The sequence below is a fragment of the Canis lupus genome, chromosome 22 (genome assembly GCF_048164855.1).
Source record: "Canis lupus baileyi chromosome 22, mCanLup2.hap1, whole genome shotgun sequence".
NCBI classification, from domain to species: Eukaryota; Metazoa; Chordata; class Mammalia; order Carnivora; family Canidae; genus Canis; species Canis lupus.
The window spans coordinates 35,781,993-35,794,528 of NC_132859.1; the positions used below are offsets into that span (position 1 = coordinate 35,781,993).

General features: G+C 41.5%; 1 protein-coding gene across 15 annotated transcripts in view; it reads right to left on the reverse strand.

The window, feature by feature from the left end:
• NEK10 (NIMA related kinase 10) overlaps positions 1–12,536 on the reverse strand; it is a 222,816-nt gene that overhangs the window by 175,739 nt on the left and 34,541 nt on the right. For 14 of the 15 annotated variants that reach the window (XR_012015023.1, XM_072793047.1, XM_072793042.1 and 11 more), the window contains 2 exons: positions 8,592–8,676; positions 108–149 (listed from right to left, as the gene is read on the reverse strand). Coding sequence is in view for 13 of the 15 variants with exons in the window: in XM_072793047.1 (XP_072649148.1) it covers positions 108–149; positions 8,592–8,676 (127 nt within the window). In the remaining 2 variants the exon portion in view is untranslated. The remainder of the gene's footprint in view (positions 1–107; positions 150–8,591; positions 8,677–12,536) is intronic. The other variant, XM_072793048.1, reaches the window with a different exon arrangement.

Genomic DNA, 12,536 nt, shown 5'->3' on the forward strand with positions numbered 1-12,536 from the left:
CAGCCGAAAGTAAGAAAGCCATCTGCTGTCACACACCTTTGTAATCCTTGCCCAGAGCCATGGCACTAAATGGAAAGGCAAGACCAGCCACTGCAAAGGAAACTTACCTGAGCTAGGTTTTCAATTCCACCCAAGCTATGAAGTATTTCCTAATAAAACGAAAACAACAAAACATACACAAAAGATGAGGGTGGAGGGGGAAGTATATTTTATATGTAAGTTCTTTATTAAATCATGAGATCTATAATTATTTTTTGAAGAGCCACATTCTAACATAAATATGCAATTCTTTAATATTTGTTATTCATACCACATTTAAAATAAACACAATAATGTCCTGTTGATAAATATTAAAGTTGAGTTGAAATTAAAAGAATGAAAATATGCTCAGACCTGCAGCCTGACTACTCATTCTTTCTACTTCCCCTCATGTCATCATAAAATGCTAAAGCTGGAAAGAGCTGTTAGATATTATTCCCTCACAATGCAGATTAGAACAAATAAGACCCAAAAAGGTGAGCCACTTTGCCTAAGTGACAGGCCTGGGGAGGAAGGGAATCCACTATCACCAACTCCACCTTCCTGTAGACCTCTGCCTAGTGTAGTCCACGGACAGAAGCATCAACCTCACCGAAGAGCTAGTGAGAAATGAAGAATCTCCTCCACAACCTGAACCTCCCGAATTGCATTCTGAATTTCCCCAAGAGTCCCAGGTAATTCACAGGCAGTAAAAGTTGACTAGGATTGTACTAGGTCTCCTCCTTAAAATGAAGAGGCTAATGGTCTTATTAAACCCATACTTTTAACAAAGGTAAGAATAATCATCACAAAATGTCTCCTGATACAGGTTTTCAAAACCGACTCCCAATAAGAAGGCATTTCATGAGACTTCTGAAACTACTCTGAAAGTGATAATTAGGGAAGACAAGGGGTAGAAGGTTGTAGTAGTGAGAGGGACCAACTTGGAACTCTATTAATAGCAAATGCTCTCAGATTATCCACATTGGCATTTGTCTTAAGGCAAATGTGTTTCAAGTGACCCTAACCTGTTTAATTAAAGGTGCACTCTTCTTAACACGCATACACAGAAGTCATTTGAAAAATATTTAGCCATCATTCTAATTCTGGGAAATGCATGGCAATAAGTACTCTAGTGTAAGGGAGAACAATCTAGTTCCACTTTGAAGTCAACTGAGTGTGCAGGTTGAAAAAAGGGTTCAGATTCTTAAGGCTTCTTGTTCAAGGTTTCCTTACTGTATGTGCAGTGAATTTGGAAACACTAAACATACACATGTTTAAATTAAGTATGAAGCAATACTTACAACTCAATTAAAAATAGTTCTGTGATTACCCACTAATTTGAATTTTCATCATTGCTACTCACTCTAGAAGAGCTATAATTAAAGAATAGAATTTTGTATACATTATTCCTAGTTACAGCAGAATATTTTACACATAAAAAAATAACATTTTAAAACAATGTAAAAAACTTAAAATTAAAAATATAACTATTAATGTTTATTCAACAATTTTTTTCATTCTTATTATGAATGAGGCTCCGAAGAGGACACAACTATGCAGATGACCGAAGCCTACTTCACTGAGCTTTAGGCAAGTGTAAGGTAGATATATAAACAATAGGCATTTAAGATAGAATTGGTAAGTGTTATCAAAAAGTTATGCATGAAGTGCTATGGATGTGCCAGGAGGGACATGTTATATCTCACTGAGAAGACTACAGAAAACATCATAAGGATGGTGGTCTCTGAAAAGGTTTAGAAGGAAAGATAGATTTGCTGAGAAGAAATAGTAAAAACCAGGGAGATTCCAAGCAAAGAGAACCAGAGGTTCTCATGTCCAGAGGTATGCAGAAGTTGTGCAGAAGAACATCAAGGTGTCCCATAACTCTAAGAAGCACTTCTGTAACTCCATGAAGTGGAGTTATTACTGGGAATAATGTCAGAAACGCAGTGACACCAAACTATAGGAAAACTTAGCTGTGAACCTGAATCTGACTTTTATCCTGTGGACCATGAGATCTGATAAAAACATTGTGTGAACAAGGGATGATTAGAATCAGCCATGAGGACCTCCCTCTGGTTTTTCAATGAACTAGAGGGGGAAAGAGAGCCACCCAGAAGCCCAGTTGGTTGGCAGTGGCAGTGGGCAGGAGAATGTGGAAAGGCAGAGATGGTCTATGAAGTAGTGTGATCAACCAAATATGAAGGCAGGCTGGAAGAAAAGGAACAAAGAAGAAGACATCACCATATTTGAGCCTGGGGACTGAGGGGCAGCAAGATACTATAACAGACCCAAGGGAAAAAAGAGGATGGGTCTGGGTTAGAGAAGACTCGACTTGGAACATATTGAGCTGCTGATGTGATATTCACTTAAAAAAAGTACAAGAGGCCATGAAAGATGAAATGAGGGTAAAACATTGAAATCTGGGGGCTGCTGACTTAAAGATTTAAATTTGAAGCTTGGGAATGAGAGGACACCAATGGAGAGAATAATGTTGAAATGATTGGTCATGGGCATCTGGGTGACTCAGTCAGTTAAACGTCTAGCTTCAGCTCAGGTCATGATGTCAGGGTCCAGGGATCCAGCCCAGGATCGGGCTCCCCACTCAGCAGAGAATCTGCTTGTCCCTCCACCCCTTCACCCATTCATGCTCACTCTCACTTGCTCTGTCAAATAAACAAATAAATAAAATCTCTTTAAAAAAAGAAAAGATAAATAAATGATTGGTCATGGTCATTTTTAAATTTTTATGTTGACAACATAGCTATTCAATAATCACTATTAACAATTCAAGACTAAGTCATTTTTCCCAAACTCTGTTCTGGGAATAACCCTTTTATTCTGTACAGAGGGTGGTATTACACATTCTATTTTAAAAATAATAATAATTTCATGACCAAATTCAAATTACCTTGGGAAATGATACATTAAACAGAGTTTGAGAAATGCTTTTATCATAGGACCTCTCTGAGCCTTTAACATGCTACTGAGTGCCGTAAGCCTCCAATAGGAGGACTAAGGTGCAGCTTTTCCCAAACATCATCAACTGAAGCACATTTCTTTTCACAAAATGCATATTAATTTCTGTAGAACTCCATTTAAGAAGCACTGTTTGAAGTACAGACAGGAGAGAGGCTTATACTCAATTTACCCTTCGTTTACAAAATAAACAGGTCACCCTCCAACCGCCTTATTTCTATGTAGACTGGAGTAAGGCCAGGAGATTGCTCACAACTCCTAGTCTTCCTTATGTTTCCTTTGGTTGTACCAATGTGACTGCTTTCACTTGAGAGCATCAACTGGAAAAAACCAAGACCACAAAGTACGCACATACCTGGGCTTACCAGTTCTGGGTCTAATCTGAAAAGCAAATATGACTGCACACTTGATTTACAGCAACACTTCCTGGGTGCCCTATCAGATCTCAGCCTTTTCTCCTTGGTCACAAGGCCGGGGGTCACAAGACTGGGTTCTGGACTTCTGAGCCCAATGACCTGGAGAAAGTCCCCCAAGTCAATCTGTCCTTCAGTTCACCATGCTCTGACTAGTTTCTGAGATTTGCCTTTAAAAAAGAAATGATAGAATAATATACTACAGATAATGAGTATGTTCTCAAAAAAAACAGAGCATAATGCAGCACCCACATGGCTGTTGTTGGTGCACCACTATTTTTGCCACGGCTGAAAATGTCAGTGCCATTAGATGCTCTCATCCTAAACCTAACCAGAAACCAAATCAATGCCACAAACACTGTGGTGAGCCCTTAAGTAGGGAATCACAACTGCGATTGCTTCACTCTTCTGTTCAAAACTCAACAGTGGGGTTCCATGCTGCTTATTCCTGGGTCATGATTTTAAGGCCCCTCTATCCACTGGCATCTTATCTTCCCAGATTGAAGAGTAATACTCTTCTAAAAACAAACTTGGTTATTGCTCTACTTGTAGGGGGTGAGTCAAAAGGAATACAAGAAAGGTTTCCAAGTTTCCTACCTCGGGGTCTGGAGGCAAGCTGGTGCTACTAAAAGCGCTGGGAGTTGATTCTGAAGGTTCAAGGTGAGAAGAAGCAAAGAGCTCCATTTTAAAGTTATTGGGTGGAATGCACTCCCACAATGCTTCTCAAACTCTTTGGTCTCTGTACTCCTTTATGCTCTTAAAAATTACTGAGAACCTCAGAGTTCTGTTTATGTAGGTTATATCTATTTACCAAATCAGAAGTTAAAGGTGAGAAATTTTTAGGGATGCCTGGGTGCCTTAGCAGTTGAGCATCTGCCTTTCGCTCAGGACATGATCCCGGGGTCCTGGATCACGTCCCGCATCAGGCTCCCTGCATGGAGCCTGCTTCTTATTCCACCTATGTCTCTGTCCTTCTCTGTGTGTCTCTCATCAATGAATAAATAAATCTTAAAAAAAGAAAAAAGTGAGAAATTTTAAAAACAGGAGTACACAGCCACTATTTCATCGGCCATCAGAGCCATGACATCATTACACATCCTATAGCCTCTGTACACATGTAAGACAGTGTGGGTGAAAAGACAAGCAACATCATGGCATTATTTTTAAGATACTTTTGGCCAGGTACAACCCCTGAAAGGGTTTCAGAGACCCGTAAGCAGTCCCCAGGTCGCACTTCAAGAACCACAATACTATTGTGTCATCCACATGGCCATCCAAAATACCCCTGGAAATTTGGCATTTACATAAAGAAAAAAGTTTGAGACCAGAGATAGGTACCTGTGGGCAAAAAACAACAATGCCAACCATGATAGTTAAAGCCAAGAACGTGGAAGATAGGGGAGAAGATGATCAAAGAAAGAATTTTGGGAAGGCTAACATTTAGGAAGGCAGGTTTAAGAAAAAGAGCAAGTAGGAACACCTGGGTGGCTCAGTGGTTGAGCATCTGCTTTTGGCTCAGGGCATGATCCTGGGATCCAGGATTGAGTCCTTCATCTGGCTCCCTGCAGGGAACCTGCTTCTGTCTCTGCCTATACCTCTGCATCTCTCTCTCTTTCTCTCTCTCTCTCAAATAAATAAAATCTTAAAAAAAAAAAAGAAAGAAAAAGAGCAAGTAAATAATAAAGTAAACAATACAGAAAAAACACAAAATTCTGAAGAAAAAGTAGAACCTCTTGGGAGGGGTGAAGGCAGACAGAAAATGTGGCAAAGCCTGTGTGCTACTACAGGAGATGAGGAACACAGGTTCTGGGATAAGGTCAGTCAGCGTGACAGTCTTTGTATTGTTGTTTCTAACATAATCATTGGTTGGGAACTTCTAAGATTTTCACTTTATCCTCGATAAGCAATATGCTATGGCTTCACAGTAGTAATAAGTCCAGATTTATCATTGTCCTGCTTGGGACTCCTACTATACTTGAAATCTCAGAACATAGGTCTTTCTTTAATTATGACAAACTCAGGACACCTGAGTGACTCAATGGCCGAGTGTCTGCCTTTAGCTCAGAGCATGAGCCCAGGGTCTTGGGATCGAGTCCCACATCGGGCTCCCCACAGAAGCCTGCTTCTCCCTCTGCCTATGTGTCTGCCTCTCTCTGTATGTCTCTCATGAATAAATAAAATCTTTAAAAAGATTATGACAAACTCTAGGCACTTATACCTTCAAAATGGCTTCTCTTTCATTCCATCCAGTTTTTTCTCACCTGGATCTCCATTAAACATATACTGAAGTCCCTGGCAGGCAAGATCCAATCTATGAGCCACCAGTTTGCAACTTCTGGATCAAGGAATGCTGACTGAAGCATAGCTCCTAGAGGGAACCCTATCACAGAATTCAGTGCACAAGTTATGTATGTAGCCCATTAATCCTGATAGAAAGGAAGTTACATTCAAGAGAAATAGCCTGACCTTTCAAGAAATGTAGCAATGAAGGTAAGGTGAAGATTTGAAGGGATATCTGGGTCAAAGAAAGGACATTTTTATGACGATGGAAAATAGAAAGGGAGCCACTAACGCACTAAGAAAAAGGATAGATGGGTAAAGCCTTGGCAAGGAGGAGGGATATTTCTTCTGAAACAAGAAGAACATAAAGTTTCAAGATAATCCAAATATTTCAAGCAACAGAGAAGAGATAATAAGAGAGCTCCCACTGGGATGACTTTGGTATTCTCCATAAAACAGACAATGCTGTGATTGGTGAGAATAACAGGGGTAGGAGGGGAGGGGGTTGGGGTATGAGAAGTGGACATGGTTTGGATCCGCCACCATGGATCCTGTAGCACTGACTCAACAAGAGACGAAAGGAACGCCTAGCAAAGGTGAAGTCTCGCTGAGATTCACCGGCATAAATTAGAGTAAATCCCAGCAAAGCTTTGTGACTTTGGCTAATGATTTTTGGCAACTCAAGAAGTTAAACAACTGCCTGCGCACATGCTCCTCTTTGTGGAAAGAAAGCCGGGAGGAGAGATTCAGAGAGAATCCCCTTCTATGGAAAGGCTAGAAATCAGGGAAAGACTTCATTTAATACGTGTTTAGTCACAAAGTCCCATAAACAAAGAGGTCACTGAACTCTTTCCTAGAGAGCAGAGCAATCAACCCTGTACCAATCCATCAAGAATTAGACTAAGAAAGGCAATACTTTAGATGGAGATCAGCAGAGTATGAGACAACTGTCATCAATTTTCTGAACAAACAGAACATCTCTGAGAACATCTATTTTGTTATTTTCTGTAAGTCAAAGAAATAGATCTCCCGCTAACAATCCACCTGCATGAGAGTCAAAGAGGGTACTATTAATAATTAAGTGGGAACAATGAATACATGCTGGAACTGATCCAGGCAAAATGGGACACATGGCCCACCCTTATTAGATATGACCAATACAGAATTGCAAATAGCAGCTCAGAAATGCATGGAACACAGTTCTGTAAAGCTGGTCATAGTGGGGAAAGGATACTGTCTTCCCTGAAAACTTCGAGCAATCAGGACAGAAAGCCATTTGGTTTTCTATATCCTGAGGCCCACAGTCAAAGGGCTACCTGGATGATAACAGCACAAAGCCTGCTCATGAGGAAGTGGTGATTCTTCTAAAGGAAAGATGTGGAACCACCATGAATCCTAGAAGTTTCAAATCAGAGCAGGCTCTATAGCTGACTAGTACCAAAATACTTTTTTTAAGTGCCAAGTTTGAAAAAGACCATTATTGGAGTAATGAAAGGAGACACATTCTGACTCAAACAATTCATCAATAAAATCAAATCAAAAATAAAAGATCTTCCAAGTGGTCTGAGGTTCCTAGTAGCTTATCAGGACAGAGTGTAATAGGAGATGCTTTTTTGGGGAAAAAAATCTATGAAAATTACTGAAGTATGTGTATGAATAATAAGAACATCCTAGATATTTAACACCGGCAAGCAGAAACAATAATGACTAAATAAGCAAACCTGAGGCTTTGGAGTAGTGGTTCTCACACCATGGTCCCCTGACAAGCAGCATCAGCAATACCTGGGAACTTATTAGAAATGCAGGTTTTCAGGCCCTCCACAAACCTAGTGAATTAGAAACTGGTGATGGGCCCTAGCAATCATTAAGTCCTCCATGTGTTTCTAATGCACACAAAAGTTTGAGAACTGCTGCTTTATGGAGGCAGCTATCTACCAGCCATACTGGAAGAACTAATTTTCAAGGTCCAGGTGAATTGTTAGGTAAGTTTTCTTTAGAGCCTCACTTTGAAAACACTAAGTCCTTCCTATGCAAAGTATGGGCCACAGACTAGAGGCATGGGTATCCTCTGGAAGCTTTTTAGAAATGCAAAGTTGGGCCTCACTATATACCTGCTGAATCAGAATATGCATTTATAAGATTCCCAGGGGATTCCTAAGTGCATTAAAGTTTAAGAAGCACTAACGAGAGACAGCACATGCCATTAACTAGTGAGAGGAAGGGGCAGCCCAGATGGCTCAGCGGTTTAGCACTGCCTTTGGCCCAGGTTGTGATCCTGGAGGCCCGGGATCAAGTCCCCCCTCAGGCTCCCTGCATGGAGCCTGCTTCTCCCTGTCTCTCTCTCTCTCTCTCTCTCTCTCTCTCTCTCATGAATAAATAAAACCTTAAAAAAAAACTAGTGAGAGGAGGGAAAGGTTCTTGACCTCGCAACCCTCATTTGGGACTAGTAGGAGGTTCCTTGATCACCTCTAACTCAGAGTGGGAGGCTAGATGTAGGGAAGGGCATGGACTCTGCAGCATGCTAAAACACCAGGCACTGCCTTTCCACTGGCTGCCTCTGGAGCCCCCCGAGAAGGCCGCTGCTTGTCACTGCTGACTTTGACTCAGTCAGCTGCTTAGCCTTGAACACACTAAAAGGTGTGGCCAAGTCTACACTGCTCTGAATTGCCAGTGGTTTAGAACATACACCAAAAGTTCCATCTACTTAATCCCACAGTTAATATAGCATAAATATATAGACTTTTTGTCATTTCTCTCAGATATTTTTAAATAGCAGGTGAGATACCTCCGAAATCTTAAGCCTCTTGAGTTGTGAGAGAGAAAAAAAGTTAACGTGGCCCCAGTTTTTTTACTTGTCTTCATAACAAGTAAGAATTATTTTTATTTTTTCCAACCAACCTGATAACATGGATCCCTCATTAGAAGTCTCAGACAGATTAACACTCTCAGAAAATGAATAGATGGGGCTCGATGAACCCACTCTCTGAAAGAAGAAAACAAGAGAAAGTGTGTTTGTCCATGTTTAAAAGGCCAATGACAGAACAACACAAGACGAAGGAGAATAAGGAACATACAAAGGAATAGCATTAGTTTATTTCAAATTTAATCTGTAATAAGGACTGTTTGTTGGTACCTGGACACCTAATCCATTGTAGTGCAAAATACATACAAACTGTTTTTTATCATTATTAATCAGAAGCCCCGAAATTATTTGGCTCCGAGTGCCCTTACTGGCTAAGGGCAGTGCCGGACCAAAAGAAATAGCTAAAAGTTCCAGTAATTAGGTTCAACTTTGGGGTAGCCCCAGTGGCACAGTGGTTTAATGCCGCCTGCAGCCCAGGGCGTGATCCTGGAAGACCCAGGATCGAGTCCCACATCAGGCTCCCTGCATGGGGCCTGCTTCTCCCTCTGCCTGTGTCTCTGCCTCTCTCTCTCTCTGTGTCTCTATGAATAAATAAACTTTAAAAAAAATCTTAAAAAAAAATTAGATTCAACTTCAATAAGAATGTATGCCCCGATAACTTAGTATCCATTCAAAAAACTCATACACATGTTATGAGAAAACTGTTTTTATTTTATTCTTGATCACATTTACTTATGAATGGGGTGCTGTGCACCTGTGTGTGCACTCAACAAATTCTCAAGCCTTGTAATCAGATTGGAGACTATGCCACCTTCATCTCCTCTTCCAGCTGATTTTCACATCGTACTTGCTTTTATCATAACAACTATAAAAAACCCAGCTTCAGAAAGACAAGCCATCATTTAAAAGAAGGAAGCACAACCTTCATATGGAAATCATAAAGTACCCGGAGTAGTTTGCACTGGGTCTGATGAATACTGAGTAGCTCTGTGTTCATTGCAAATTTAGAAGACTCTATGACACCCCTGAGGGTTCTCTGTAGTCTCCAGGGCACTTTGGCGGACAGTTTGGAAAACACCATGATAAAGTATTTTCATAAAACAGTTTCCCCAGAAGCAGAGCCTGAGATGAAGGTTGGTGTGTAGGTGAATGATTGAGGACATGCCCTCAGGGAAGACCACCAGGAGTGGGGAGCATGAAGGAGAAAAGGGAAGGCAAGCATGGACATGATCTCAAGCAACCCTCATCTCACCCTCATCTCAGTCTGACAGTGGCACTTGGTGCAAATGCTAACAAAACCCTCAAACAAAAAGTGTCTGCTATTCCATAGATAGCCGAGAAAAACTGAGGAAGATAACAAAAGCTATTCCAGACTGGAATCCACATACTTTCTCTCACCCTCTCCCACCTCCACGAGCTGGTTAGGTATCCAGCAAGGTTAGGATACTTTAAGGATCTGCCCTTCCATCAAGTGCAACATCTGCTTAAGCTGAGGTCCCAAGCCAACCCTTGCCTGGCCTGCCTCATATTCATCCTTAGCCTTTGGTGGTAGACTTGAGCTTCGTCTCCTTTGTGGTCCTGAGCAATTCAGTTCTGTCCCCAAACCTGCACATCTCAAAACTGAGTGCATGAGACCCACCGTCCTCAAAAGCAGGATAACCATCTAAGGTCACTGGAGATGTCACCTTCCACTCTACCCCATTTCACTCCATTCCCAATTGCCATCCCCTACGACTTAGCTCATGAAAGGGAGATTGGTAAATATGCTTTCCCATATTGTTATATTCTCAGGGATGCCTGAGTGCTCCTGATAGATGAGAGTCCCTGGCAGAGGCCTCGCTGAGCAGGACGTCCCCAGAGTATCACTGGCTGAGAATTGCTCTTCCTACCATCACCAGGACTCCTGGCAGGAGCTGCCCACCATAGCTACCATCAAATCATGGCCCTCCTCCAGCCCAGCCACCATGACACTGACACATTTGCTATGGAGGCAAAGCTCAGTTTCTTCTAAGAATAAAAGCAGGACTCAACCCATACCAGGGCTTCCAGCCAGGGAGAATTAGCCAAGGCCACACTGGGAAGCTACCCTATAGTTCATCTTGACTTCCTTGTGTTGGGAAAAATAATGCAAACTCTAAATACACTTGAATTTAAAACAATCACCTATGGGAACATTTGTAAGGATGTGGTTATTCTGAGGCTCCTATTACAGACAAAATACCTTTAATCTTTATAAATAGGGAGACGGCACATGACTGCTTTCCCTTTCAGGTGCTGGGGTCAGCTAAAGATAGCACGTAGCCTAAACTGTAGTGCAAAGATAGGACATCCCAAAGATCTAACAGAAAAAAATGATCAAGTTGCAACAGCTGCTAAAAACCTGATGAGGTTTAATGCTGATTGCTTTTCATTATTTAGAGGAAAAGCCATATTAAGAGGTGATTCATACTACAAATATGTGTGCACTGGTATTTTTCCTGTTAACTATATACACTCTTCACAGGGAAAGTTCATGACCTTTGCAATGTTTTTCATATTAAAATAAATACGAAAAGTTTTCTTCTATTTCCTTCCCCCTCCTCTAAAAAAGAAAAGAAAAAAATTCCAGAATAGGCTTCTTAAAATTATTATTATTAAAGGAATACAAATAAATGAAGAGTTCCAGAAAAGTCCGTGTTAAAAGTTCTGTTCCAGGCAAATGGCATTTTTTGTTTTGCAATTTTGGGACCAAATCCCAAGGCTATTAATATTTCTACGTGATTCTGGCCTCGGCTGTTGTAAATGTAAATAGAATTCCTGGTGTCTGAGTCCTCTGACTTTTCTCTGAGCACCGACCTCTGGAGGAGCAGTTGTTCCTTTCTTGGCTCCCAGCCCTTAACCCCCCACCAGGACACAGCACATGGGATGGAGCTCTGGTATTCAAGAAGAATGGCGTGTTCTGTAAGATGATATATATCTCTGTTTGCCAAGAGTTGGGGGACTAGGAAACACACAACTTAGTGCAACCAGAGAATTGTAGAGAAAAATAGTGACCAATTGTAAAGACAGGTGCCCTCGTTCTACTGAGTCAGTGACTACAGCCCTAAGGAGCTGTGTGACTGGCCCAAGACTGCATATGAGAGTAGAACCGGGGGCTGAGTTCTGTGCTCCTTCAATCCCTTCCCAGCCCACCCCCACTCCAGGTCCCCCAGGCAGGGGTGACTAGGGAGACAATGACTCTCCAACACATTTACTATGGAATCAGGAATGTTGAGCAGCTGGGGGTCCTCTGAGACAGCTCTGAAAAAGTTGTCTGTCTGCAAAGATACTGTTTCCCTGGAGGATATGTCCCAATATAACCGCCACACAGCAGCGGATTCATGAGCAGGCAAATATTTATCCCCTCTTGTGACTGAACTTTTGCCACTTCTTTAGCAGGACTATTAATACATGACAGCGTGATCAGCTCCCACGGCCTTTGTCCATGACCACCTGCCACATGGCTTTCAGCATCACATGTCACTTTCTGCTATCGATACAAAAAGGGAAGGAAAAACGGCACTGGCCATACAATCATTGAAAAGAGGGGTAATTAGGGTTTCACCTTCTTGAAAGAAACCAATATATGATGTGAGGGCTCCACATAAAAATCAGTCATGGGACTGTGGTATTGCATCATAAACCTGCAAGTACCAAGATCAACAAGCCAGCCAAACGGTCTGATGTTAGCTGAATCCAGGGGCTGACACACACCAGAGGTTCACCCTAGACCTCATTTGTACCATGCTTCACTCTGGTTCTCACTCAGAATAAGTAGTATCTTCATGGTGGGGTGTAACTTAAATTTCCCTTTTCATTAACACACAAGACAACAACAAAACCTCTGCCTTTGACTCAAAATTTAAGAGTGAAGAAATTCAAGCTGTTTCAAAATAAATATTATCACAAATTCATAAAACAGAGCCCTGTGTTGTTGTTGTTGGGGGGGGTGGGGTAAATAC